We start from the raw sequence: 24694 nt of genomic DNA on the forward strand, positions 1-24694 counted from the left end.
CCCAGCAGTGATGATGAGCTATGGAGGGAATTCGTGGTATGTGTTCCCATTGTGAAGTAACCTTACCCTTCAGCCGCCCCCTCTTGGCACATGCCCCAGAAACTAGGTGACAACGACGGGCAGCTCTGTCCGTGGCTCCCCTGCAGCCCAGGAGGGCTTTTGCCCTGCTGGTGAGTCCCACCTGGCGTAGTAACGAAAAACTGTCTTCCCACCTTTTTTATCTATTCGAGTGACTCCGTTGCTGAAAGTGCAGCCACTGGGCTCACACAGGGAAGCGGTTCCGTTTTCCTCCCCAGAGCGTGATCCTATTGCCCCGTGCAATGCAGGAGAATGGACAGGCGCACATGGTATTGTCTACTCTGGAGGAGACTGCTATATTACTTGCCATCCCTTGCTGACCAGGGAGCAGATCTCTTTAGATACAAACCTGTTTTGGTAAAATTCCTGTAGGTGCCTAGTCGTGGCACCTGTGAGGCACATGAGTATGCATCCAATTGTGTTTCAAGTTGCCATCATAATAAGAGAACTGGCCACGCTTTGCACATTGTCGGAGTTAATGTGATGAATTCATGCTGCTGTGTAAAGAAGTGGTCAAAGGCAGCCCTACCCCCCATTGAGCTGAAGCATACTTTTCCAGACCGTATTCCTAGAGAGCCACCTCACTGCTCTCGGGCTGCTGAGGCAGGCCTTTGCTTTTCCATCTCCGATGATCTCACTCCATCAGCTGCTGTGCTACTGATGTTACAGGGCCCTATGCGCAGAGCCAGGCCTGGAATCTGTTAAACGGAAGTTAACGCCATCTCATTTTGAAAGCCGGTCCAGAAAAAGCCATTGTCGAATTGCCATGCCTGGGGTGCTGCCCAGGATTGTGCAGACGTGGACTGCATGAAATGATTATTCATGATATCCCCATTGGATCTCAAGTGGAAGACGAGGGAAGCAACTGACTGGGAAAGATGTTGTCCCATTCTTTTAGTTGTTGAGCGTCGGCTGTTATGCAACCAAGTGCCACTGATTTCAACTAAGAGAGATGTGAGCTTGAGACAGATGAATTGAACGTCGTAACACCTGAAAACATGATTGTGTTAAAGAATTCCCATCCTAACTAGTGCAGTTGATTTTTTTCACAAGGTGGCAGCTAATGCATACAGATCAGTCAGTGTACTGAATCCCCCTGTCTGTAAAATATGATAATCATTGCATGAATCTCAAAAAGTGTCATTGGCTGATGTGTAACCAGATACATGGATGAAATCTTTAAACGTCTTTTCCCTCTTTACAGAGTAGAACAGCCGACAAGTCTTATACACCTGACAGCTATACTGGTGCAGAAAAAGTATAAACTTCGCAAAAGCTTTTTAATTTGACTGTCTACTGTCTCTGTAAAAAATAAAATAAATCATACTTGATCTCAGTACATGTTCATAACAATGAAATAATAATCATATGAACTGTAATTTGTTAATTTGACAATCATTTGTTTTCTGTGTGAAAATTAAATTGTTTTTTGGTGTCCCATTTATCAAAATGTTTTTCGCTGTTCAGCGGGTAAGGACAGCTTAAATACCAAGACTCAGCTTTTAATTTTAATGAGGGATCCCCCCTCAAACAAAATATTCTAAATTTCTTTTTTCATGCGATTCATCTTAATAGGCATTCATTCCCCCGCTGAAGAAAAAACCTTTTGATAACTAGGGAATTGTAGTTAAATAATAAAAATGATTTACCAATGACTAATAGACTGACTTCAGCCAGAGCCATAACTTCAAATTATAATGCGATTTTAGGTACTAATCAACCTTCTGTCCCCATCTAGGAAAACATAGAGCTTGCATTAGATGACATAGAGTCCAGCACATCACTGTCTGTAGCTGCTGTAGACCAAACATCACATCAGGCTCTGGTAAGAGAGTTTCTTTCATGCCTGTTTTTTAGCTTCTGTGCAGCTCCTTTCTGCCAGTCACACCAGTCACTGCCAGGGAGGGAGGGCACTTTGTTTGCTCAGATCCTCTGGGTCTCCACCCCTTCGGCTGTCATCCAGATCCACCTGTCCAGCCTCTTGTAATCCACTCCTGTGCTTCCTGTAAAATATTCCAGACACATGCACCTCATGTCTCTGGGCAGGGCGGAACCCTGCGTGGGTCTGATTTGCAGAATATTAAGGTGTTTCTTGCTTTGTTCCTTGCACATTCCCCTAGCCACATCTTTAAAGGCAATTTAATGGTGGACGTGCTTTGTCCTTGGATGTGCCAGAGTGTCTGTCTGTTCCATGAAAGATCAAATTATTCTAAGTACTGCATTAATAGCATTCTTGATGTAAGAGTAGGGGAAAACACAAGTTGCCTGACAGCTATAAAGCAAAAGTGTCATTAAAACATGACCATAGAACAGTGCTGAATAATGGTGGTTGTCATCACACTCTTGTCTAATCTTACCATTCTGTCCTTGTGGCATTAAAACAGCTTTGGAGGTTTTGCCTCAAACTGAACTTATCCTTCAGCTGCTGTGGCCTTCAGTTAAGGTTTGGCCGTGCACTTCAGCTTGTCAGAGCTGTTGATTCAGTACCATATGTGTAAATAAGTTTTCCATGCTTCCCAAGTTTTTTTTCTAGTTAAAGCTTCTGATTTCGCTGCTCCAGCTGCTAAACCTTCATGGGTACAGCAACGTGTTGAGAATGATTTTCTTTCTCGTAATTTCCTGAGACGTGAGTGAAAACCAGCTTCTGTTCCTGTTTAGACTAAATCCAGGTTTAGTGCATCTGAAGTACACGCTCTGCTTTCAAACTTGAAATAGAGATCTTAGCCACGCTGACTGGCTGTTATACTGAAGTCTGTAGGTATAGTGAAAAATTGATTCAGGTGGCATTTTGTTAAATCAGGCAAGACAATGCAGTTGCCCTTATTCTATAATTCATTCCACAACTCCTCTTTGTATTGTGATAAGATAAAGCTCTCTGGTTTATCAGCATGTGTACAACAAATAATCTGTTCTGTGAATATTCACTGGGACTGAAACATCCCAAAGATGACCTTCAAGGTTAGCAACTCTTTAGACTGTTATTAAAGATTTTTGCATGCTCTGATGGGTTAGAACTCCTAACAGGGCCATGTTTCCAGGTTTAAAATGTTGAATACAAAGAGATAAACTGTGTGCTCATGTCATGTGTACATCCAGCATCGATCAGCACCAGGACTTACAAGTCCCCTTTTAATAAGTTCTTGTCTGCGTTTTCATGAAGCATTAACTGAATAAGTATTGGAAAATACCCGAATGATCAAGGACGATTTTGGACCACGAATCCACAAGACCATTTAGGACTAGTGTATGAATCCCACAGTGCAAAGAACTTGTCGGTAGGTAGATTGATTGGAACAGAGTGCCCTATTGGTGTCATACTAGACACTGATGCGATTTAACTATCTCTAGGCAACTGACAGCACAGTGCACGTTTTTAAACTTTCCCCTGAGACGTTAAGACTTGCACAAAAACTGAGCTCAGTATTACATAAAAGAATGAGACAGAAATTCCACACAGACCATTACTATCATTAATGGCTTAAGTGGACAGCCCGAATGTCAAGTTTATGAATTTTTGACTGCCTTTGAGCACTTATTTTAACATTACCCACTAATGACAAAGCTATGGGTGTTGCGTTTTGTTTTTTCAAAACATGGCAATCAAGTGTTTAATGAAGCTTCTTTTATTTTGCTTTATTTAAAAAAACAAAAATCTGATGGATCTTTAATTTGTTTATTCAAGGCGACGCATGGGTAAAGCAAAATTGTACAGGCAGTGAAACCCTATATGATGTAAATGGGTGTTTGAGACGAAGTTAAAGGGTTTGCATATAGGCTGCAGAATGGACTGTTGTGGACTCTGGACTGAAAGGTTGGAGGTTTCTATGCCAGGTGGGAAGCTACTGTTGTACTCTTGAGATAGCCTGGAGGCCCATTCATACAGCTGGACATAATGACAAATGAAAATTTGCTTATCTGCCAACAAAAATACAGCTTAGCCTGCCTGTAATGTGCTGCATGGATATTTATTCAAGGATCCAGCAACACAAGCATTACAGGAAGATAGCATCTCCGGAGTGTTGCGGTATATTCAAAGTCAGAAAAAGGAGTGAATACACTAAGTGAACAAGATGCACGAGTTAATTCGCAGGTGAGTCTTTTTCGCAGCTGAGATGTGTCGCTGTGCATCAGCCCCTGTGTGATGGGACTGTGTCAGTCCACAATCGGCGAGTCTGAGCAAGAGTCCTGTCAGAGTCTGATCTAAGGGCTGCAGCTTCGACTTCTCTAACTCTCCGAGTAAGCAGTACAGCTGGATTGTCAGACTCCCTGAGCTCTCCCTCGGTCTGTCAAGGCATTCACCATGTTTTTTCTGATAAGGATCAACGGCTTCGATATTCCTGCGTCCCCGGCCCGTCGGGTTAAAATGAGCTCTCTCCAAAAGATTCCCCTATAGGGCATCCACTAGTTAATATAAATATCAGCCTTCTTCGTCGTCGCAAGGCGATTTGCAAGCCATGCAGAAAAAGCAGAGTTATTTGTGGGTAGGGGGGAGGAGGAGTGTGGCGACAGTGGTTCTTGAGCGGGGCTTGTGTGTGCCAGGTGCGGACCCTGGCCCGGACAGACGAGGCGAGGGGTCTCCTGTGGCTGATGGAGGAGGAGGCCCTGCAGCCTGGGGGCTCCGAGGAGACACTGCTGGAGAGGCTCTTCAGCTACTACGGCCCACCGGAGGGAGACGGCAAAGGTGAGAGGGAGATGGGGCAACATCCAGCAGCAGTACAGCAGCACCAGTACTGTTTAATACCTGTCTGTCTGTGTTCCTCAGGTGTGCATCACCTGAGTTAGTGTTGGCAAATATCCCAATGACTAATCTGAACATGACTTGCAAAGATGCATTTGAATACAGGAAACTGAAATAGTCATAAGTGAGCATCAAGAACGATCCACCTTGTTTGAACAGTAAACAATAAGTTTGTTTACTGTAAACAGTTTGTTTACCTTACTTCATTGCCTCACTCCTGTCTGCCTCATCCTTCTCTTTTCAGGTCCGTCTTCGCTGATGAAGAGCGAGAAGTCGCTTCACTTCCTGTTGGGTCACAGCCATGGCACTGACTGGGTGGAGTATGATACCCGCGCTTGGCTGAGCCATGCCAAGCAGAACCCTGCCTCCCAGAATGCCGTCACTCTGCTGCAGGACTCCCAGAAGTAATAATTGTTCTGGTTCATATAGAATCTATTCACAGCCTGGCGACATGTAATGTTGCACAAAGGTCCAGGCATACAAGGATCCCGAAAATGCAATCAGAGTGTGCCAATCTTTGGCTTGCCCTCTCTCAAAGCTCTCTCTCCCTCCTCCGCTTTCCTTCTCGAAGGAAGAACATCAGCAGCCTGTTCATGGGGAGGACCGGCAGTGCCACGGTGCTGTCGGGCTCCATCGCGGGCCTGGAGGGCGGGTCGCAGCTGGTCCTGCGGAGGGCCACCAGCATGAGGAAGACCTTCACCACAGGCGTTGCGGCGGTGAAGAAGAAATCGCTCTGCATCCAGATCAAACTGCAAGTGGTGAGTCGGAGGCTCTGCATCTGTCCACGTCTGCAGTGTCCTCATGAGATTTTGCCCAAACAAAAGGAATGTCTCCATTGCTTTCACGGGGAGGGTGAGGTCTTGCATGGTGACCTCTCCTTTTATCTTACAACGCCCTGCATGAGAGTGCTCAAAAATGGAGGGTTTTGCTTTTGTTGAGGAAGGTAATTGGTGGGAGCATGCATGTAATTGTGATTATCGTATTGGTGTGTACCCTTGAACTGTAAACCGAATGTGTCGTGTAGGATGCTCTGGTGGACACAGTCAGGAGGTCCAAGGTGCACTTTGTCCACTGCCTGCTGCCCAAGGCTGACGCGCTGAGTGGGGAAGTGAGGGTACTGGGCGGGCCATCCCCCAGGGCAGGGGAAGGGGAGCCCCATGGCGAGAACTGCGACCCTGGCCTCATGCAGCTGGACGTGCCCCTGTTGCGTGCTCAGCTGCGCGGCTCCAAGCTGCTGGATGCCCTGCGGATTTACAGGCAAGGTAGGAGTTGTCCTGGGGCTTGGGGACTGGCCCAGGGGCTCAGTAGAGTAAGAGCTCTTAGTGCTTAGAGTTCCAGTCATGGTGGGATGTGGGTGGAGGTATTGACGTTGACGCAGTCCAAAATGGGATTGGAAATAATGAGTTAGACCTAAAATTAGGTCAGATTTGTAGTTTGGGACTCTTGTACTGGGACTAATATAGGCCTGGTGAAATGATAGGATCGCACAGAAGCAGGAAGGGGTGTTCAAAGCGTAATGGGTGTGTCTGTGGCCCCGCTGCCCAGGTTACCCTGATCACATGGTCTTCTCGGAGTTCCGCCGCCGCTTTGATGTGCTGGCGCCTCACCTGACCAAAAAACACGGGCGCAACTACATCGTCACGGACGAGAAGAGGGTGAGTCTCCCGTCTCCTCACTTCCTGCACAATTAGAGGCCCCTTTATTAGCCGTGTTCGTCCTCCTGTTTATAATTATGAATATGCTGATAGCAGAAAGCTGTTTTGCTGATTAATGAACTGAAGAGCACTCTTGTTTTCCCATCGGTGCTACAATGACAGAGCAATAAACCCCCACTAATCAGGGCTATGATGACTTTATATACTGAATCCTCGGTTTATTAAATAACATTTCCAATTCAGATTAACAACACTTGTAGACGGGGATAAGGCTTTAATTGTTCCAGTGCTTAGAACTCACAAAAGCCTTGAACTTTAAAGTGATCATTAATCACATTTGTGTGCTTCCAACTTTCTTTTGTTTAATCTCTTGGACAATTAGTCTGGTGTAGCTTGAGTGAATGGCTCCGGGGAGGACAGCCTGCGTTTTACTGCAGTGATAGGAGAGGACGGCGAGCTAGGAGGCCCTATTAGTCCCTATGAAGTAGGCAGGGGAGTTAAAAACATTGACGAGTGTGGAAGACCATTATAAAAACGTATTAAAAAAAAACTAGGTATGTTTTGAAATAAATTGGCTTTTTAAAAAACATCTAGCTGGATTTCCCAGATTGCACTTCAGACTGTGCCAGCTGGCATCTGTGCCCTTTCTTCTGTAGTGAAAGAGTTGGCATGGAGGAGGTTAACATGGAAAACAGCGAGGGGCTTGTCGAAATGCTAAACAGGAGTAACTCTGTAAGCGATGCAGTGGAAAATGATACAGAAAAGGGGGAGGAGAGGCAGAGGGAGAAAGAAAGAAGTGATCCATGCGTCAGCATCTAAGGAGAGGTCTCTCTGGAAACTGAAGAAAACAAAGCTCTCAGTGAGGCTGGCCTGCCATGTCCTTTTATAGTGTGACATAGATGGGGGCACTTCATGCTGAATTCCCCCGCCAACCTGTTTACTACAGAGAGAGAGGGGCTGTGCCACTGGTGTAGTTAATCTTGGAGGTTCCATTTGTAGCTCAGCTCACAAAGTAAGCAGCGTGATGGGTCTCTTGATTTATAGACTACATAACTTGTCAGAAATGAACAGATAAAGAGGGGGCCGTGCTTCAGAAATGGGGGGGGGAAACTTTCTTTGAAAACAAATACGGTTGTTTGGAAGCTCAGAATTGTTAATTTTGGTGAAAAACTGGATTGAAAAAGAAGTAAATAAGTTTTTCTCTAAATACAATTGTGTTGAACATGTTTTTGTGATATTTCAGAGGCTGGTGTCTTTGGACGGTTATCATATGGTTGCCATCTGAGCACCACGCCTGTACTGGTAGTTTTCTTCCCCGACAAAAGACAGCTCTGTGTTCGACTCACAGGTCTTGATCTGTTTTTAGGCCGTGGAGGAACTGCTGGAGTCGCTGGATTTGGAGAGCAGCAATTATCACATGGGCCTGAGCAGGGTGAGTACCTGGGACTGAAGGGTTTTGTAGGACGAACAGGTGGCTTTCCCAATGAGAAATCTCAAAAATGTCTTGGCTTCTGCTAATTAAAGATTCAACAGAGTCATTCAGAAATCAACTAGAAGATTCCCAGGGATTCCCAGCCTTGGTCTTGGGCCCACCACCACCTGCTAGCTTTGATTCCAGCTGGGCTCTGCAACATTACTGAAACTTTCATTGACTTTATAGGATTGATTTCAACCTTTTAACTGTTCTCACTTCAGAAACATTTTGGAAGTTCTTGATCGACCCAAACAAAAGTTTTTTGGGGGATAAAGGCCATGCCTTTACATCTCAGCTGGTATTTGAGATGTGGACGAGGAAAGGTGACTGCAGTGACAGTTGTCTTAAGGGATCTGCTCTTTATGCAAGGCAGCAGCCTAAGACCCCTAGGTCTTGAATTGACCTTGAATTACCAATCCGAAATTAAATCGCATCTAACCGGCTAGAAACTTGTTTACTGCCTTTATGATCTTCAGTTCTAGAAGATGCATTTCGTCGAAGTTCAGGTAAGCAGCTGCGTCGGCCTCAAACCTGAAGAAGGCTCCTCAGCCGAAACGTCATGTCTCTTCTCTTTCCTATTCAGCATGGAATAATTCTTTACCTGTTCCGATGCGTTTCGCCGATGTTTCTGCGTGTGCCTGTGATTGCTCAGGCGCTAGGCATGAGAGATGCTCTTGGATCCGTGTTGGCAGAACTTGAGACTGGGGGGGGAGGGAGGGGAGAGTGCCGCCGGCAGAATGTCTTTTCTCCGCTCAAGTCCACTTGATCTCTGCACCGCTCCGAGAAACAAAGCAGCTTTATTTTTTCCCCCTTTTGCTTTATCCCTGTGCCGCAACTTGAACGTGGGAGGATGGGGAGGGGAAGGGGCCCGTGTGTGTGATGATAATGCCACCAGCTCTTTCAGCATTGCTCAGCATTTTTCCGAAAACCTGTAACAAGTGGAAGAGGGGTGGGGCTCGTGCTGGCTGAACTAGAAAAGAACTTTTGCAAAGTGTTGTTTTTCTTGGTGGAGTTTAATTTCACAACATGGCTGGAACGGCTAAACTTGCTTGTCACATTTTAGACATATGTTACCTGCTGTGATTAAAAAACTGAATTTATTGCGCACTCCTCCAGAGAGAAGCTCTTAAATCTTTGCTTGGAGCCAGGAAAGCAAAAATGTCTTTTTCCTCCGCATTTCCTCCAACAGAGGCCTCAATCTTTCACTGGAGATTCTTCTAATTTGCTAAGTGCTGTAAGCTGCTCTCCAAGTCTCAGATAGATGTCTTGTCCATCATTATCCATCATCCTGGGCTTGGGGCAGGCTGCAGGCAGCCCCCCTAAATCATGCTACATCAATCTGAATATGCGGTGATGAAATAGGCTTTTACTGCTCTTCACTGCTAAAGTCTTACATGAAATAATGTAGCCACTTGGAGAGGGGCTATTCAAAAAATAAATGTGTGCAAAGCTTCCAAGACCATTTCTACCCTTTAATCATTAGATACAGAACCTGCTCATCTCTTTGAGCTTTAATTAAGAAATTAAAAGACACTGATTAAGGATCTGCTTCAACCAGAATGTCCATGCACACTGAGTCACTACTATAAAAAAAACAGAGCAAAATTTCATGTTTCATCTAACTTCAAGAGCTCAGTGATAAAATATGAAAAGGCTTAAGCCTCCCTTTGAATACATTTTCTCTTTACTGCTTAAAAACTTTCTGAGTACACTGACACTGCTTTAGCTTCTGAGCAAAAGAGTTTTAGAATGTGGGTGCATTACTGCAGACGTAATGGTAATACACTAATTACTAGTTTAATTAGATCTGGCAGATTGCTCTTGAAGGTGGAAAAACATAGGTCTTCTTATCAGGAGCAACACTCCCTCTTCAGCCAGATCTACTAAATAACCTTTTCAGATTTGCTTTAAGCAATATGTGGAACAGCTGCATTGGATCGATTCTTTTTGCTTGTTCATAATCTAATGTAATCCAGTCCCTCCATGCCAAGAACATCCTTGCAAAAGAGAATTTGTCTCGAGACTCTTGAAATATGATTTTAATATTAAGGGAAAGGTTAATCAGTGGTCCGCCGGTGATTTAACAGGTGTTTCCCCCTGCCAGGTGTTCTTCAGGGCGGGCACCCTGGCGAAACTGGAGGAGCAGAGAGATGAGCAGACCAGACGGAACATCACGCTGTTTCAGGCAGCCTGCAGGGGATACCTGGCCAGGCAGGCTTTCAAGAAGAGGAAGGTGAGGCTGCCCTTCTGGGATGGCGCTGTGCGTCTTAGGGCTGGGCTGCTGGTGCTGATGGGCCCCCCGCTGGCAAGGGGAGGCGTAAGAGAGAAATTCTTCCCTTTCTAGAAGAATTATTAGCTTTTATCCTAAGTGTTGCTTTTCCCGGCTAGACCTGGTTTGGAGTCTTCACAGTCTCGTCTCTTTGTGAGAGCCCTTTCTCAGGGGCTGGCGTTGGCCAACAATCCAGTACTCGCCCCTCAGTCATGACTTGGTAATGACTTGGAGCATGTGAGCTTCAATTAATAGAGTAAGTTAATTAGTTCAATCAGGAGTGGCCGGCTGTTGTCTCTGAGAGCTGCGGGGGGGCTGGCATTTCCATTTCAAATGCTTGCTAAACTGCTTGATTGAGGAAATCACATGCTTAAGTGGTCAAAGCTTGTTGCAGTTTTCTAGAAACCGATGATGAAAGGATGACCCCCTGGGCTGTAGTCCTGCAGAACCAGGGGTGGCCTTCCCTGCTGTAGACTATCTCCTGTTGTCAGACATGTCACCCTGTTCAGCTACAAGAACATTTTCAGCTCATTGGATTCCTTATGAAAACCACAATGACCTTCCTTGCACTATACCTCTTTTCTGTCTCGGTTCGTTCCCCCCGTTGACTTTTTTCTCCCTGTGCGCTCTCCCTTCGACCTCTCCCCTGGGCTCGGGTTCTGCCCGGTCCATGACCGCGGTCACGGTGCCCGGCCCGCCCGCGGCCGGCCAGCTCTTGCTCCGCCAGAGACTGGAGAGCCCGTCTGGAGTTGCGTAATAATTACAGCACTTAATCACAAGGGAGGAAGCCCACCCCATGCTGAGCTCCGCGGCTCAGTTTACAGTATGGCACCCACTCTTCCCTTCCTGACAAGTCTTTTACCCTAAAATGGTCAAAGGTAGCTAAACGAGTACAAGGCGTTGGGGCTCTCTTCCTAACTCGCCCTCCTTGTGGATTGGCTGTTTTTCTTTGGTACATCCTTCGTGTCAGTTCTGTCCCACTCTGATATCTCTGGCCATCCTGGTTTTTAAAGCCTTTGGCTGGCTTTAAGGTTGGTGCCTTGCTTCTCTGTGTAAGTACTATTTCTTTTTTTATGTTTTGTTCTATTGACATTTTTAAGGAGCACTTCAAACAATACATGCTTGAAAAAGAAAAGAACCTTCCCTGGACTGTAAAAAGACGTTCTTTGTAGTTTTCTGGCTGGGTGCAGCAACAGCTGCTGTTTAGTACAGAGCAGACTGGAGGGAGAGAGAAGAGGCAGCTGGGTTGTCAGCACAGTAGGGTTTTTGGAGGTACAGCTAATCAATTTGGGAATTGTCATTCCAAGTGCTCTCTCACTTTTGTGTTAGTTACGGTGTCCTAGAAACTTCAGTATTTTACACTGGTAAAATTAGGTTAGTTTTCTTTTCATCTGTTCATTTTAATTGGCTCCTTGTTTACTTGGCTCCTTTTCCTAATCTGCCATTATGGAAGTGTGCACTTCTCGTATGCTTTGATACCTACGAACATCCATCCTTCTGTTATCAGAAAACTGCCTGTGGCTGGTAAGGGCTGGGGCAGACCAGAGACTGTCCTGGAAGCTTAGGGCACAAGGTGGGACTCCTGATGGGGCATCAGTCCATTACAGGACGCATGCAAGCACATAAGGACTGTTTAGAAACGAATGCATTCCGGAAATGTCTAAAAGTTTTAAGGATCAAATCAAAGTTTAAAATGAATCCTATATTGTGCATGCATATTTTTTAACCTAGCAACTGCTTTGTAAATGGAAGTCGCTGTAGTGATAAGAGGTTAGTTATCAATTAACGCTGGCTGAGACTATGGTTGTCTATGGCTATGTGTGGCTAATCAGTCGAAGGGCAAATTTGCATGTGGCGTTTTTCCAATACAGTCCATAGGCTTCGCCTTATTAGACGAATGCCGTGGAGTGGAAGGTTTATTCCTACGTGATCAGAAACTCTCCTTGTGCCCTTTCTCCTCCTCCCGTTTGGAAAGAGATTATCCGAGCATCTCTGTCCCCAGAGTCCCCCCTTATGATAATGATTGTGTAATGGAAATCATTCCCGTTCTAGACCTTGCCGGTCATGAAACTTGATTAGGGTCCCTTTCCATCATAATTGTTAAGTATTCTTTTCTTAATAGGAGATGCTAATGACGGACAGGAATTAATCTAGCTGATATTAGATTTGCAGTGTACTGCAGTGACAGCATTAACATCCTCTGGGTTTTTTTAAAAAAAAGTTTTTGACAAGCAGTAGGGAATGGCTCGTGTTGGAAACCTTACAGAACTTCACTCGATTCTGCAGAAAACAGTTCTGATGTTTGTTTTAATGAGAAAGGGATACTGTGCCAAACACTTGATGCTGCAAACAGCTTGTCTAAATATGGCTTGCAGTGCCTTGCTGTCGTCCTGGAGTGTGTATATTGTATCAGAAGAGGTTTCTCTAACCAGGAATGATGATCTCATCATGGGTCAACTTTGCCTTGGGAATTAAAATAAATACGGAAAACGAATTGCTCTTTGACAGGTGATTGCTGTGCTGCTGATGTTCATTGGGAATTAACTGATACGGCAGACGGGTGTGTGTCTAATTAAGTTATTGCCTTAAGATAAACCTCCGTGCTGGGAGAAAACAGGTGGATAACGGGAGGAGTTTCCTTGCCTGGCTGGCCTCGCTTGTTAAATGATTTGGGGATGTCTGTGTTAGTGTGTGACAACCTGCAGGAGCTGCCCCTAAAGGAAAGAGGGGTTTTCTGTGTTTAGAGCTCTCGCTGAAAACTGTGACTGTAACCTTAAGCAGAGTTTCCTGAGATTAGAGCAGCGTGGCTTTCTCAGTAATCATCTCTGCGCTGTTGTTTCCTCGATGGAAGAGCTGCGATAATCACACTGTTGTCTGTCTCGCTGCTTACTGTATCAAAACACAAAGGCTTGTTGCAGGAGCTGGGATTTTAATTAGGAATTCTCTCGTTTTGTTTTTATTGCCCTGCGTACTGTGTAATCTGTTGTTTTACCTTATTCGTTCTGGGCAGAATTCACAAATTAACTCTGGCGAATATTGTCTGCAGCACCATTGAAAGACTCTCTTGAATTTTGCAGCATGTTAAAGCTTTCGTAGTGTGACGAATTGTAATCGGTACACAGGTTTGTTCTGCATTGTACGCTGAATCCACTTGATGCTGTGAATTGTGCAGCTTTAATTGGGTTTCCAGATAATCTTCTGTTATTGGAGATGCTTGTGTACAAGCGACATGGAAATCTTATAAAACTGTTAACTGGCTGCCAAGATTTCTTGATGTTTGATTTAATTACACTCCGGAGTTGCTGGTCTTGGAACACTTACTGTCTCTGCTTAACTGTCTTTGCACAGCTTCCAGAAATCTGGTAGAGTCTTTTCAGGGAGATTGACGTGTATTTCTTTGCCTGACGAGACACACATTCGTCTGCACCCATACAGTACGTATAGCATGTTAGCCATGGTGTGCAAAATTGCATGTGATTAACTTCACCAAGTGTAAGGTGCACATCTTTCACAGGTTTTCAAACTGAAAAGTATTTTAAACCATTCCCATTAGTTTGATGAGCTTTTTCCACATATTCTGAACAAGTATTTTTTTTAAAGGCTAGGCATACTCTCAAAATCTCAGCCAAGCTATTTTTAAAAACGAGAGCACTTTATTTAATACTTTTTTTGGTGGATTTAATTGTGAAAGCGGTTTGGGGTTAAATGAAAGGATGCTTTGTGCTGCCTGTCACTTACGTTGTCATGGTGTCTGACGCCCATTAGCTCCGAGAGAGGGCAGCCCTTGTTAATGATCCTGCCTCTGCATTTAAAACAGGGGGACTGCATTGTGGGCTGTCCAGAATTCCTCACTCCCTGAGCCTCTGTCAATCCTGGGCTGGTGTATCCAGGATGTCCCTTGTTCTGTGTCAACACTCCAGCACCCTGCCACTGTCAGCTACCTCCTCACCACCAGAGGGAGCCTCCAGCACTGGTTGCTGGCTTGGCTGCGCAACAGAGGCGCAGACTATGCAGACGGCCGCGTTAAGTCTTAGCCAATCACAGAGTGACCAGTGTACCTAGGATTTCACACTACCCTTCCCCAGCTCTATATATTGAGCACTCAGGCTTGTAACCTCTTGTTTGCGCTCTGGACAGTTAGTTCCCTGTTTTTCCTGATTCTTTCCTTGTTCCTTTCTCTGGTCCAATTGTTCTTCTTTCTTCCATTGTTTTCTCCTCTGAGTTTCTGTTCCTCTGCTCTTTGTGTTGTTTTTCCTTGTCTTGCCTTCCTGGTTTCTGATCTCGGCCTGTTCTTGGAGTTTTGGGATTTAGTCTTTTGTTTGTTACTTTTTGTTCCTAGTCTGTTGGTGGCTGCACAGGGTCCACTTCCTTGGCCGTCTGGGCGTCTGGGCAGCTCTTACGCCTGCCAATTGTGGTACAAGCAAAGTTCCATTTTTCTGCCATCTGGCCCTTGGTTTTCGTGCTCTTGCTTCCCTGCAGATGTGGAAACTGAGGTGCTGGAGGTCACGAAAACCTCCTGAATGTAATTACAGACTTTTACAGAGCGCCATGCGGGGAGAAGGGAGGTGAGGTTCAGTTAGTGCCACTTTGCTTCAGGAATGAACTGCTGTTTGCACAGCTTTTCTGACCCCACCTGCTCATTTCAACCCCTGTGAATGAGACTCCGATATCTCTGGCGAAGATGAGAAGTGAAAAAGTAGCTGCAGCAGATTAGTTCTTGCTTGCAGCTTCCTCACTTGAGATGAGGGTACGTAGGGTGAGCACTGGTGTTTACACGTATTTTGCTTTGTCCAGTCTAGGGAGGGATTGTCTGCCTCTAGCTTGGCATGAAGTAAAGTAGCCTAAAGATCGTGTACTTGACTGGGTCTTTTTGATATAACACCCACCAGAGTGATCCCAGGCAGAGACTGTCCAAGACGTTCCCTGGCCACAGTGTGTGGTGGATTAGCATTCCCCTTTAGGGCTAGGATAGAAAGCCACTGTGATGACCAGTATATCTTAACAGAAGCGAAATGAAAACTAGTTCATTCATTTCCTCGCTGCTCGGTACCATCGCCTCCATCCCCCTCTGAAAGAAAAGACGCTTGAAGGGTTCTCGGATTTGTTGATGTCCACCCGACACAGAAGTGGTAGTTTGAGCCGCAACATGCTAACCCAGCCAACCTGGACACTGGGCTGGGCGTTTACACGGGACACTAACAGGCACAGCCCACCCCTGTGCTTTTCAGATCCAGGACCTGGCCATCCGCTGCATCCAGAAGAACATCAAGAAGAACCGGGGGGTGAAGGGCTGGCCCTGGTGGAAGCTCTTCACCACGGTGCGGCCGCTGATCGAGGTCCAGCTCACCGAGGAGCAGATCCGAGGCAAAGACGTGAGTGTCCATGGCTGAGCCAAGCAAGCAGACCGCGCGCAACAGCTCGTGTAGCTCAGGCTCTGTGAAGGCGGTGTAGTGTTCGATTTTGACCTCTGAAGGCTGTAGTTTGTTCAATGTTTTGATTTGCAGAACCTGCAGCCTTCCAGGACTGTCTGTAGGAATGTGTTGACTTAAGTGAACAACATAGATCCAAAGTTGATCAAATCTTTTCTTCTACGACACTTTATAACCTGAGGATTCAGTGTGATGTGACTTTTACCTGCCTCACATCCATAGTATCAAAAGCAGCTTTAACAGTATATGGATTTTTTTTTTTCCTCTGCTTGAAGTGGCCTTAGTGAGCCCCTCTTTTTCAAATGACGTTTGACGTTTAAGCTCGGCTACAGCATCCTGTCGGTTTATGTTTGTTTGGATATTCCAAGCAAAACTAAAATTGTGCTCACAGTTCTAGTTGAGTTTTAAAGCACGGGTTAAATACACATTTAAATATGTTGTGGGGGTTGGAGATTCACTGTAATCTAAGCAAACTGCACAAATTACTCATTTCAGTTATTCCTTCATGTTTGCTGGGGATGTGTTGCACAAGGGGGATGCATTTATTACTTGCGCAGTAATATTGCAAATTCGTTTTTCTGCTTTTGCGTCTCTGTGGGGAAAATGAAATATACAGGCTCCGCGTGGTTCGAACCATGCAGCGATTTGCTAACTAGAAAGAAAGTTTCAGTGTGGATTGGGAGCTTTGATTAGTGTCCGTACAGGAGGCTCAGCTGTTCCAGAGCAACCTGTTAGATGAACAGAGGTGAGGTCAGAGCACAACTGCACAAGGGCATGCGTTTGGCAGTGCTAGGCAAGAGACAAGGCTTTTGAGCAGTTTGTTTTTTTATATTTTTATTTACTTTTCATCATTTCATCTTTATTCAGATTAACCAATGATTCACGTTTTTTTTCTTTTGCCTTTCTGAAATCTAAAGTGTGTTGTTGTGCCTGTTGTCATTTCAGGAGGAGATTCAGCAGCTTCGGGCGAAGCTGGAGAAGGTGGAGAAGGAGAGGAACGAGCTCAGACTGAACTCTGACCGACTGGAGAGCAGGGTAGGACCACAGCCCTGGCCACTGGCCCCTTGGCAGGGTGGGGGGTGTCTAGATCCATCTGCGTATAGTCACCACAGTTCTGATGGATTTGCAGCAGAGACGAGCAATGCAAAAGCCAACCCTGGCTGGCACTCTGTGCACAGGGTGCTGGTCAGTGAGTGGCAACCTGTGCTCTAAGGTTGCTTTTTTTCAGGAAGTTGTTTAGTGTCACATTGCAGAGCTACAGTGCCCTGCAGAAGTATTGGGACAGTGAAGTCAAATTTGCTATACTTGCTGTATACTCAAGCAATTCAAATTTGACAGGAAAATATGTATATGAGGCAAAAGCCTTCTGATTAACATCCAGTCGAGCAATTTCAACTTTCCGAAAAGGAGACTGGTGTTAGAACCCCGCCCTGCAGCAAAGGTTTGGTAAAGCATCTCAAAAGAACAAAGTGATGGTGATGTCAGGGGTTTGCAGGTTTGATGCAGTTAATGCATGCAAAAGATTTGAGACCAAATAGTAAGTTTTATAGTTCTTCAACTTACTTTTAAGTCAATTTGTCCCAATACTTAAGCTCACCTGAAATGGGGTGATTGAACACAAAATCTGTTATTCTGCTGTGCTGTTATTCTGAAATTGTACAAGATATAAGCACAGAAGTACCCAGAAATAAAAGGTGACATTCTGTACTTTTGCCTCATCTTCGTCTTTTCATCTCAAACCTGAATTGCTTGAGTATACAGCAAAAATAGTCATTTAACTTCACTGTCTCAAAACTAGCGGAGGGCACTGTGTTTCGGTGAGATGTTGTCATTTAGAACATTTCTGACATCTTTTCTCTTACAGCATTACTGGTACACAGCTGTGGTATTTTGTTGTTTTTTTTTTTTACAAATTGGAAAGATGAATTTGGGCTGTTTTTAAAAGGCTGTCTCCTCTTGCACAGCCAGGATATCACACTGCCATGTTGCCCCTGAAGGAAACCTGTGGACAAACCCCAGAAAGGGTCTTGGGGGAAAAAAAGCTTAAGAAAAGCTGGAAAATCTTTTTGATTGTTTTAGATTTCCTGTCGGGTGTAAAATACTGATATCTGGCTTCTGTTCTTGGATCTGAAAATTTCATCTTTAACCTGTTCTGAAATAACTGGCTGTATTGTGGGAGTGTGCTTATGGATGCATTGCTATGAAATGTTTCTCTAGTGAGCGAATGGCTGCATTTGATTTTAGGAGGGATGAATGAAACTGGAAAGTCCACATGATTCAGATAAGATCTTTTTCACAAATCTGCTCCTGATCAGCTGCGCTCTCAGGTCTCCTGTTAAGGCCACGGGAGATTTCTTTAAGCTCTGGTGCTCTTCATCTTGTTCTGGGAAACGCAGCTATAGTCCCTGTTCTGTGTCAGTGGAGCATGTGCTTTTTGTGGATGGCGGCTCACAAAGGCCTGCCCTCTCCTCCTCAGATCACAGAGCTGTCCTCGGAGCTCACCGACGAGCGCAACAGTGGGGAGTCCGCATCCCAGCTCCTGGAGTCGGAGACCTCGGACAGGCTGCGCCTGGAAAAGGACATGAAGGAGCTGCAGGTAAGGCTTCTGCACTCGTCCACCCGTATGGTCCACTGTGCGTCCCCCAGCTGTGACCAGTGACCGGTGGACAGTTCACATGACAACACTGCTCTCTCGCTTGCTCTGTCCACCACACGTGCTCCAGCTGTGACCAGCAGACAGTTCACATGACAACACTGCCCCCTGGCTCGCTCGCTCTGTCCACTACATGTGCTCCAGCTGTGACCGGTGGACAGCTCACCACTGTCCACTGCTCTAGGTATGATCATCTCAACTTGTGAGCGGCATCACTCTGAACTAGCTCTATTAACTCTTTATGGCCGTTAGTGCTGCATCTGGGACACAGAATCAGCCCTCTGACTTCTGTATAAGAGAAGCAGGAAGTGTTGTGCTGAGAATGACAGAGGACCAGAGGGCGTACCTGGTTTGGGCATGTGGTAGTCTTCGAAGAAACAAAAGAGTCCTCATTCAGTCGTGTCATGAATACTGCAGGCGCTCATTGTGTACCCCCCTCTCTCTGTATTATAATTAATTGTATCAGATTAAAAGCAGAATATTCTTTAAAGAAGTATGCCTTGGCAGTGAATACCAAGCTTTCAAAATAATTCACTTTGCTATGTGAAATCTGTAATCTGTGAATATAGTTACAGGGCAACTATCTGAATTCTAAACATTTCGTTAAGTCCTCCTGCCCCCTGTCTACATTAACTGGCTAGAAATGACAGATAACATGGACCTGGAGGTAGAGGGAGTTTATTAATGAATCCTGCATGAAGGAGACCACAGGTGGGCTGACAACAAATTTTTGATTTGAAATAAAACTGCTTAATTAGGAAGAAATGATGTGAGTATCAACGCAGGCTTCTCTGAGCATGTCTTTTAACAGATGGCCCCATTATTTCCCAGAGGATCTGAGGGCTTGTGTGTGATTTCAGGCAAAGTTTGATGCCATGAAGAAGCAGATGGAGTCGATGGAGATGGAGGTGATGGAGGCGCGGCTGATCAGGGCGTCGGAACTGAACGGCGAGCTGGACGACGACGACTCGGGTGGGTCCCAGGCGCCGGCGGGCATCGCCAGCCCGGGGTCTCCCTGCAGCGGGCGGAGCGCCTCCGAAGCTCATGTCCTGCCCTCTGTCTCTCTCAGGGGGCGAGTGGCGTCTGAAGTACGAGCGGGCCATCAGGGAGACTGAGTTCACCAAGAAGAGGCTGCAGCAGGAGCTTGATGACAAACTGGAGGTGGAGCAGCAGAATAAGAGACAGCTGGAGAGAAGGGTAGGGCACCTACCATAAGCCTCCTGTGGCCCTTTCACTCTTGGTAGTCCCCCGATATAGGCTGCTGGTGGACAGCATGGAGGTTAATTAACTTGGTTTAAATCTGATTGATATTTTTCATATTTGACCAACCTCCCCGCCCTCGCCATCGGGAAATTGAATAGTGAGTTTTGTCTTGAATGCTCTCTCGGAGCCAGTCATTAGAAGCCACACCCTGTTGCCTCCTGTCTGCTGGTACCTCTGTGGCGAGAACAGACACGTTGCATGTTTTGCCGCGCCCTGTCCCGATGCTTGGTCCCGCCGGCCCCCGGGCTGTGAGGCTGACCCCCACCCGGGCTCCGTGCTCCTCCCTCCAGCTCACCGACCTGCAGGCGGACAGCGAGGAGGTCCAGCGCACGGTGCAGCAGCTGAAGAAGAAGTGCCAGCGGCTGACCGCCGAGCTGCAGGACACCAAACTGCACCTGGAGGGCCAGCAGAGCCGCAATCATGACCTGGAGAAGAAGCAGAGAAAGTAAGAATGAGCTCCACCCCCTGCCCCTTCTGCCCCTGGATTCATCCCTCTCTCTCTCTTCCTTCATTTTATTTACAGCCGTTCATTCTCCGCTTTGGTGCCAATCCACTGACCCCAAGGCCTCAAAGGTGTCAGGAAAGCAATAGGAAAATCTGGAATCTTCCCATATCTCCTTTCACTGACCCGTTTCTCTCCAGGCAGTTCAGAACATCTCCACGGCACCCCTTGGTGGCCAAGTGAGAGCAGTACCCTTGGCCTGCCTGTCTGTCTCCTCCTTCCTGTGTGACAAATTCGGCTGTGCGTCGCCTTTAGTCACTGTTCAGTGTCTTCTAAAGTGCAATATGGCAAAATCTTCTAGGAAAGTATTAATAGAAAGAAGAACCTTTTTTTTAAGGTTAAGGTCCTGTATCGCTTATTTTTAAAGAATTATTGTTTCAGTTTAACCTTTTTTCTCTGCCTGTTATTTGCTCCTTATCAGAATGTGTCCCTTTGATAGTTTGAGCCCGAGGCCAGTGGATGTTGATGGTGAGGCAGAACGGGAGAACGATAGCTTTTCTGATACTCGTGAACGATATTGGCTGAAACGAACAGGTCGCTCTCGTAGTGAGACGGATTGTACCACATGTAATCCATTGCTATAACAGGGCCGGCTTCGGGAGCTTGGAATTGCCGTAGCAGAACAAATGTGTGCAGGTTGATTGAAGGAGGAAAGGCGAGCTTTGAGAGCCAATGCGTTTAAAAGAAGCATTGCTGTAAGTTTGCAAGTCTGTGGCGCAAGGCGGTGCCATTTATAATGATTGAAGATGGAGTGTGCTGGAGGCACTGTGCCTCAGTGTTCGTCCGGGTGGAGAAGGGCTTGTTCAGTCTTAGAGCAGTGATGACCTGCCAAATATCTGAGTGGATTGTAGATTGCAAACCCCTCTTGAGATAACGTCCTGCTTTTCTTTTGGTCCATTTCCCAGATACGTTGCCGTACCATATGTGGTGCTGTGTTCTCAAAGCATTTACCCAGGGACCAGTGCTGTGATTTGAGTTTTTTTTTGTTCAATAAAAGCAAAAGATAAGCAGCATGAAAACAGCCAAGGGATCAAGATTGAGCTCTGCAGTGTAATTCCAGGAAGATTTATTGATAAAACCCAATTGTTCCCTTTTTTGGGGGACAAAAAAAGATAACTCTTAATTTAGAGTAGTGGTTGTATTCCTCAACAAACGAGCGAGCATGGAGCAGTGCTCAGTCCAGGCGGGGCCTGGCCAGGATGTGGCTGCTCAATCCATGCACATTGACGAGCAGTCAAGGAGCTCTTTTGTCTATTGATTTATCAGGGAGCTGGAGTTCTGGTAAAGAGCACTGTGGGAGGCTGCAGTAAGCGGTGAGATTAGCGTGTTAAGTGGTGTGTTATACTGTTGCAGTGGATCATCGTTCATCAGTCGCCCTTTTGGTATAATTCCCCTGGGACATGTCAGGAAGACTTTAGGAGGATATTGCTCAGAGTCTAGCTCCAGGCCTTCTCCTTTTTATTTCAGCACGTCAGCAATGCACTGTCAGATGCTTATAGCAAGCTTACTTTTAAATAAAACAACAACAACCCTCTGCTATGTGCTATGTGCATGCAGGTGTGTGCGTTATCAGTCAGAATGTGCTTCCCCTACTCATTTCTGGGATAGGTTTGCCTCTCTGGCATGAGGAGCTGTTTTAAAAAGAAAAGCCCTGCACAAGATAAGCAAATCAAAGCTATGCAGGAAGATGCCGTGGTGCCTCACAGCTGTTGGGTCCTGGGTTCTGGTCTGGACTGGGAATCACAGCTGTTGGGTCCTGGGTTCTGATCTGGACTGGGATTGGCAGTTTCCTCCAGGTGCCTTGGTTTCTTCCCACTTTCCACAGAAGGGCTGGCTGGGTTGGGGGGCGTTTCCCCCTTGTCCCTGTGTGCCTGTGCGTGTCCTCTGTCGCGGGCTGCTGTCCCATCCAGGATATGTTCTTGCTTGCACCCTGTTCTTCCCGGATGGGCTCCAGATTGCCAGGGACCCTCACCAGGAATTATGGATTTATGAAAATGCATGGGAAAACAAAGCTCAATTTTTTTCCTACCGCATGGGGCTTTTGTGGGAGGCCATGTTAGATTCTCTGGAGATGCCAGAAAGAAGCTGTTGTAAAGTTGCAATTACATAACCATTTTAAGAGCTTTGGAACAGTCTCTTTTTTTTTCTCTAATGAGTTGCCCTCTGTAGAAACCAGTAGTTAGAAATGGCTATTACTGCAAAAACACAGGTAGAGAAGCTGCCTGATGGAGTGTCTGGCAGGGTACCAATCCTCTTCGTACGGCTTTCGCTAAAAGGCTGGCTTGGAGTGGGAGCCTGGGTACCTGCGTGGCACTTACTGTTGCCTTAGCATCGCTCAGTGGCTCAATTCTTCAAAGAACTGGCTTTTCAAAATAACTGCAGTATCCCGAGCTTGAACCTTACATAATTTGCAGCGAAATCATCCTGAACTGTTTTAAGGACAGGTCACTACAGTGCACTATTGAAGACCAAATGATTTCTGGCATGCTCCCTGTGTGGAGATGATGATGTGAGGGGGCTAATTTTGCAGTTTCTGCAAAGGATTCCTCATAACTGGCCTGTTATTGCCTTTATTCCTCCTGGTCATTTTACCCATCTTCTGTCTGAAACGCTTTAGTGTGGCAATGTCTGGTTTTTGAAGCAGACCTGGAGGTCGAAACTCGTCTTGTTTAAGCATTATTAGAGGTCAAGAGGGCTCAGCTGAATGTTTATACATTATTCTTCTGCAGACAAAGACAATGACAACCACTACATTGTGATTTACAGCCTGACTGAGTGGGGCTCAGACTGGAAAGGCATATTTAAAGATGCCTCCAGCTTTCTCTCCCCCCGCCCCCCCCCCCACCTGATTTTCATCAGCACCCTGCAAGACCACAGGGTGGCGCTGCGCGACATGACCCTCTTGTCCGAAAGGAGGGCGTTTTCCCCTTTGAAGGAGCTGACGGGCTTTTGTCGCCGGCGCTGCAGGTTCGACGCGGAGCTGGCCCAGGTGCAGGAGGAGGTGCAGCGAGAGAGGGCCCAGCGAGAGAAGCTGAGCCGCGAGAAGGACATGCTGACCGGGGAGGCCTTCAGCCTCAAGCAGCAGCTGGAGGTACAGGGGAGTGGAGTGGAGTCTAGCGCCGGGGGCAAGCTAACATTGCATAGCAGCGCCTCGCTTGCCTGGTTCAATTGCAATACAGGACGTTACTTTAGTTCCTCCAAATACACCTGTATAGGAGCAGATTGTCTGTCTGTCTGTGATGTGCATGCAAGCACCTAAAAGTAAGCAGTAAATTCCCTCCTGTCTAAAACTGATTTTCAATGCTATTCTATGGGAAAGATATCACTAATGCCATTACAGGTACCCCAGTGAAGCCCCCATACATTTCTCATGTGTTAGAAATTGAGCTCCTGGGAACAGATCCCATAGAACACAGGTTGTAACTGCCTCTGTTAGCGCTGATTCCCTAGATTTCTATGTGATAGTACAGACCAGGGGGCAGCACCAGCACTTCCTCAGGCTGGGCCCAGCAGGTTTTATATACTGGGGACAGGAAACGGCTGCTCTTCTCCCAAGTGGAGGGGCAATAAGGAGCTCAAGGTGATGCTATGCAAAGAAGCTTGCTTAGTGTCTGGGCTGTGTTTCCTGCGTTTGTTAAACATGGTTTGTCATTGCTGTCTTTTTTTCTTTTCCTTGCTTGTTCCTCATCCTTTTGATATTTTCATCCAGTGCATGTATAGAATTGCAGCATTAATGACTCATTAAATAACGCAGTACCTCCTGTTCTCTGCACCTTTCATTGTAACAGTCTCTTAGATTTTTTCACCTGTTATTACTATCAAAGTAAATACTGTAAATGCTTTGAATGTCTTGCTTGCTACGTCCATCTGAAAGAGAATGTAACAGACACACCACACAGACACTTTCCTCTAATGTCCAACATCATCTTCCATAATGTTATTCTTTGCCTGGACAATTTAAAAGTTAAATGAAGTAAATGAAGGACATTAGTGAAGATACAAGCTGTTGTTAAAAGCTGTTTATGGGGAAAAGGCAGTCACTAGTATCTACTAGTGTAGATGTACTGCTACCATGTTCTAACCTGGAGTCTGCTCATAACAGATATCTTTTCAACCACTTTGTATACTGCACTCATCCACAGCAGTGATCACAGCCTTTCCAGCTCAAATGGAGGTCAAGGGGTTTCTCTTGGTTCTTTCTGAAATCACTTCATCAATAATTTAGAACCAGCAAAGAAGCTGACATTGTTCAAAACATCTAGGAGAACCTTGTCAGTGGGATTTTGTCACAGAGGATTTGTGTTCAGAAAGATTGCATAACTTCTTTGCAAATCTTTAGATTGTTAAATCATGCTTTTAATTGGCCAGAGGACTGGATCTCAACCTTACAGGTTACAGCACGGTACCTTACAACCAGTACAGGTTAATGAAGCTGTAGGTGTGAAGGACAGCTCATTGATAGTTTTAACAAGAACTGAGTAATGAAGAGCTACTGTTTTTCTGTGCATTATACAGTACTATCTTTCCAAAATGTTGCATTTATTACCAGCACGACAATATTGTTTAGGGTTTGATTGTGTTATTAAAACCTGCAGACATGTCTTGATTCTTTGCCATGAATTTTGTTTTTAAT

At 45.8% G+C, this 24694-nt stretch overlaps 1 protein-coding gene across 32 annotated transcripts in view; it reads left to right on the forward strand.

Moving 5' to 3' along the window:
* Positions 1–24694, forward strand: part of myo18ab (myosin XVIIIA b) — a 119343-nt gene that overhangs the window by 68409 nt on the left and 26240 nt on the right. For all 32 annotated transcript variants that reach the window (XM_069184257.1, XM_069184260.1, XM_069184263.1 and 29 more), the window contains 15 exons: positions 1817–1903; positions 4618–4759; positions 5061–5220; positions 5388–5574; positions 5841–6078; positions 6362–6471; positions 7838–7903; positions 10050–10178; positions 15443–15586; positions 16589–16678; positions 18120–18239; positions 19157–19268; positions 19366–19493; positions 19850–20004; positions 23029–23152. In XM_069184257.1, the coding sequence (XP_069040358.1) occupies positions 1817–1903; positions 4618–4759; positions 5061–5220; positions 5388–5574; positions 5841–6078; positions 6362–6471; positions 7838–7903; positions 10050–10178; positions 15443–15586; positions 16589–16678; positions 18120–18239; positions 19157–19268; positions 19366–19493; positions 19850–20004; positions 23029–23152 (1992 nt within the window). The remainder of the gene's footprint in view (positions 1–1816; positions 1904–4617; positions 4760–5060; positions 5221–5387; positions 5575–5840; positions 6079–6361; positions 6472–7837; positions 7904–10049; positions 10179–15442; positions 15587–16588; positions 16679–18119; positions 18240–19156; positions 19269–19365; positions 19494–19849; positions 20005–23028; positions 23153–24694) is intronic.

The sequence above is a fragment of the Lepisosteus oculatus genome, chromosome 26 (genome assembly GCF_040954835.1).
Source record: "Lepisosteus oculatus isolate fLepOcu1 chromosome 26, fLepOcu1.hap2, whole genome shotgun sequence".
NCBI classification, from domain to species: Eukaryota; Metazoa; Chordata; class Actinopteri; order Semionotiformes; family Lepisosteidae; genus Lepisosteus; species Lepisosteus oculatus.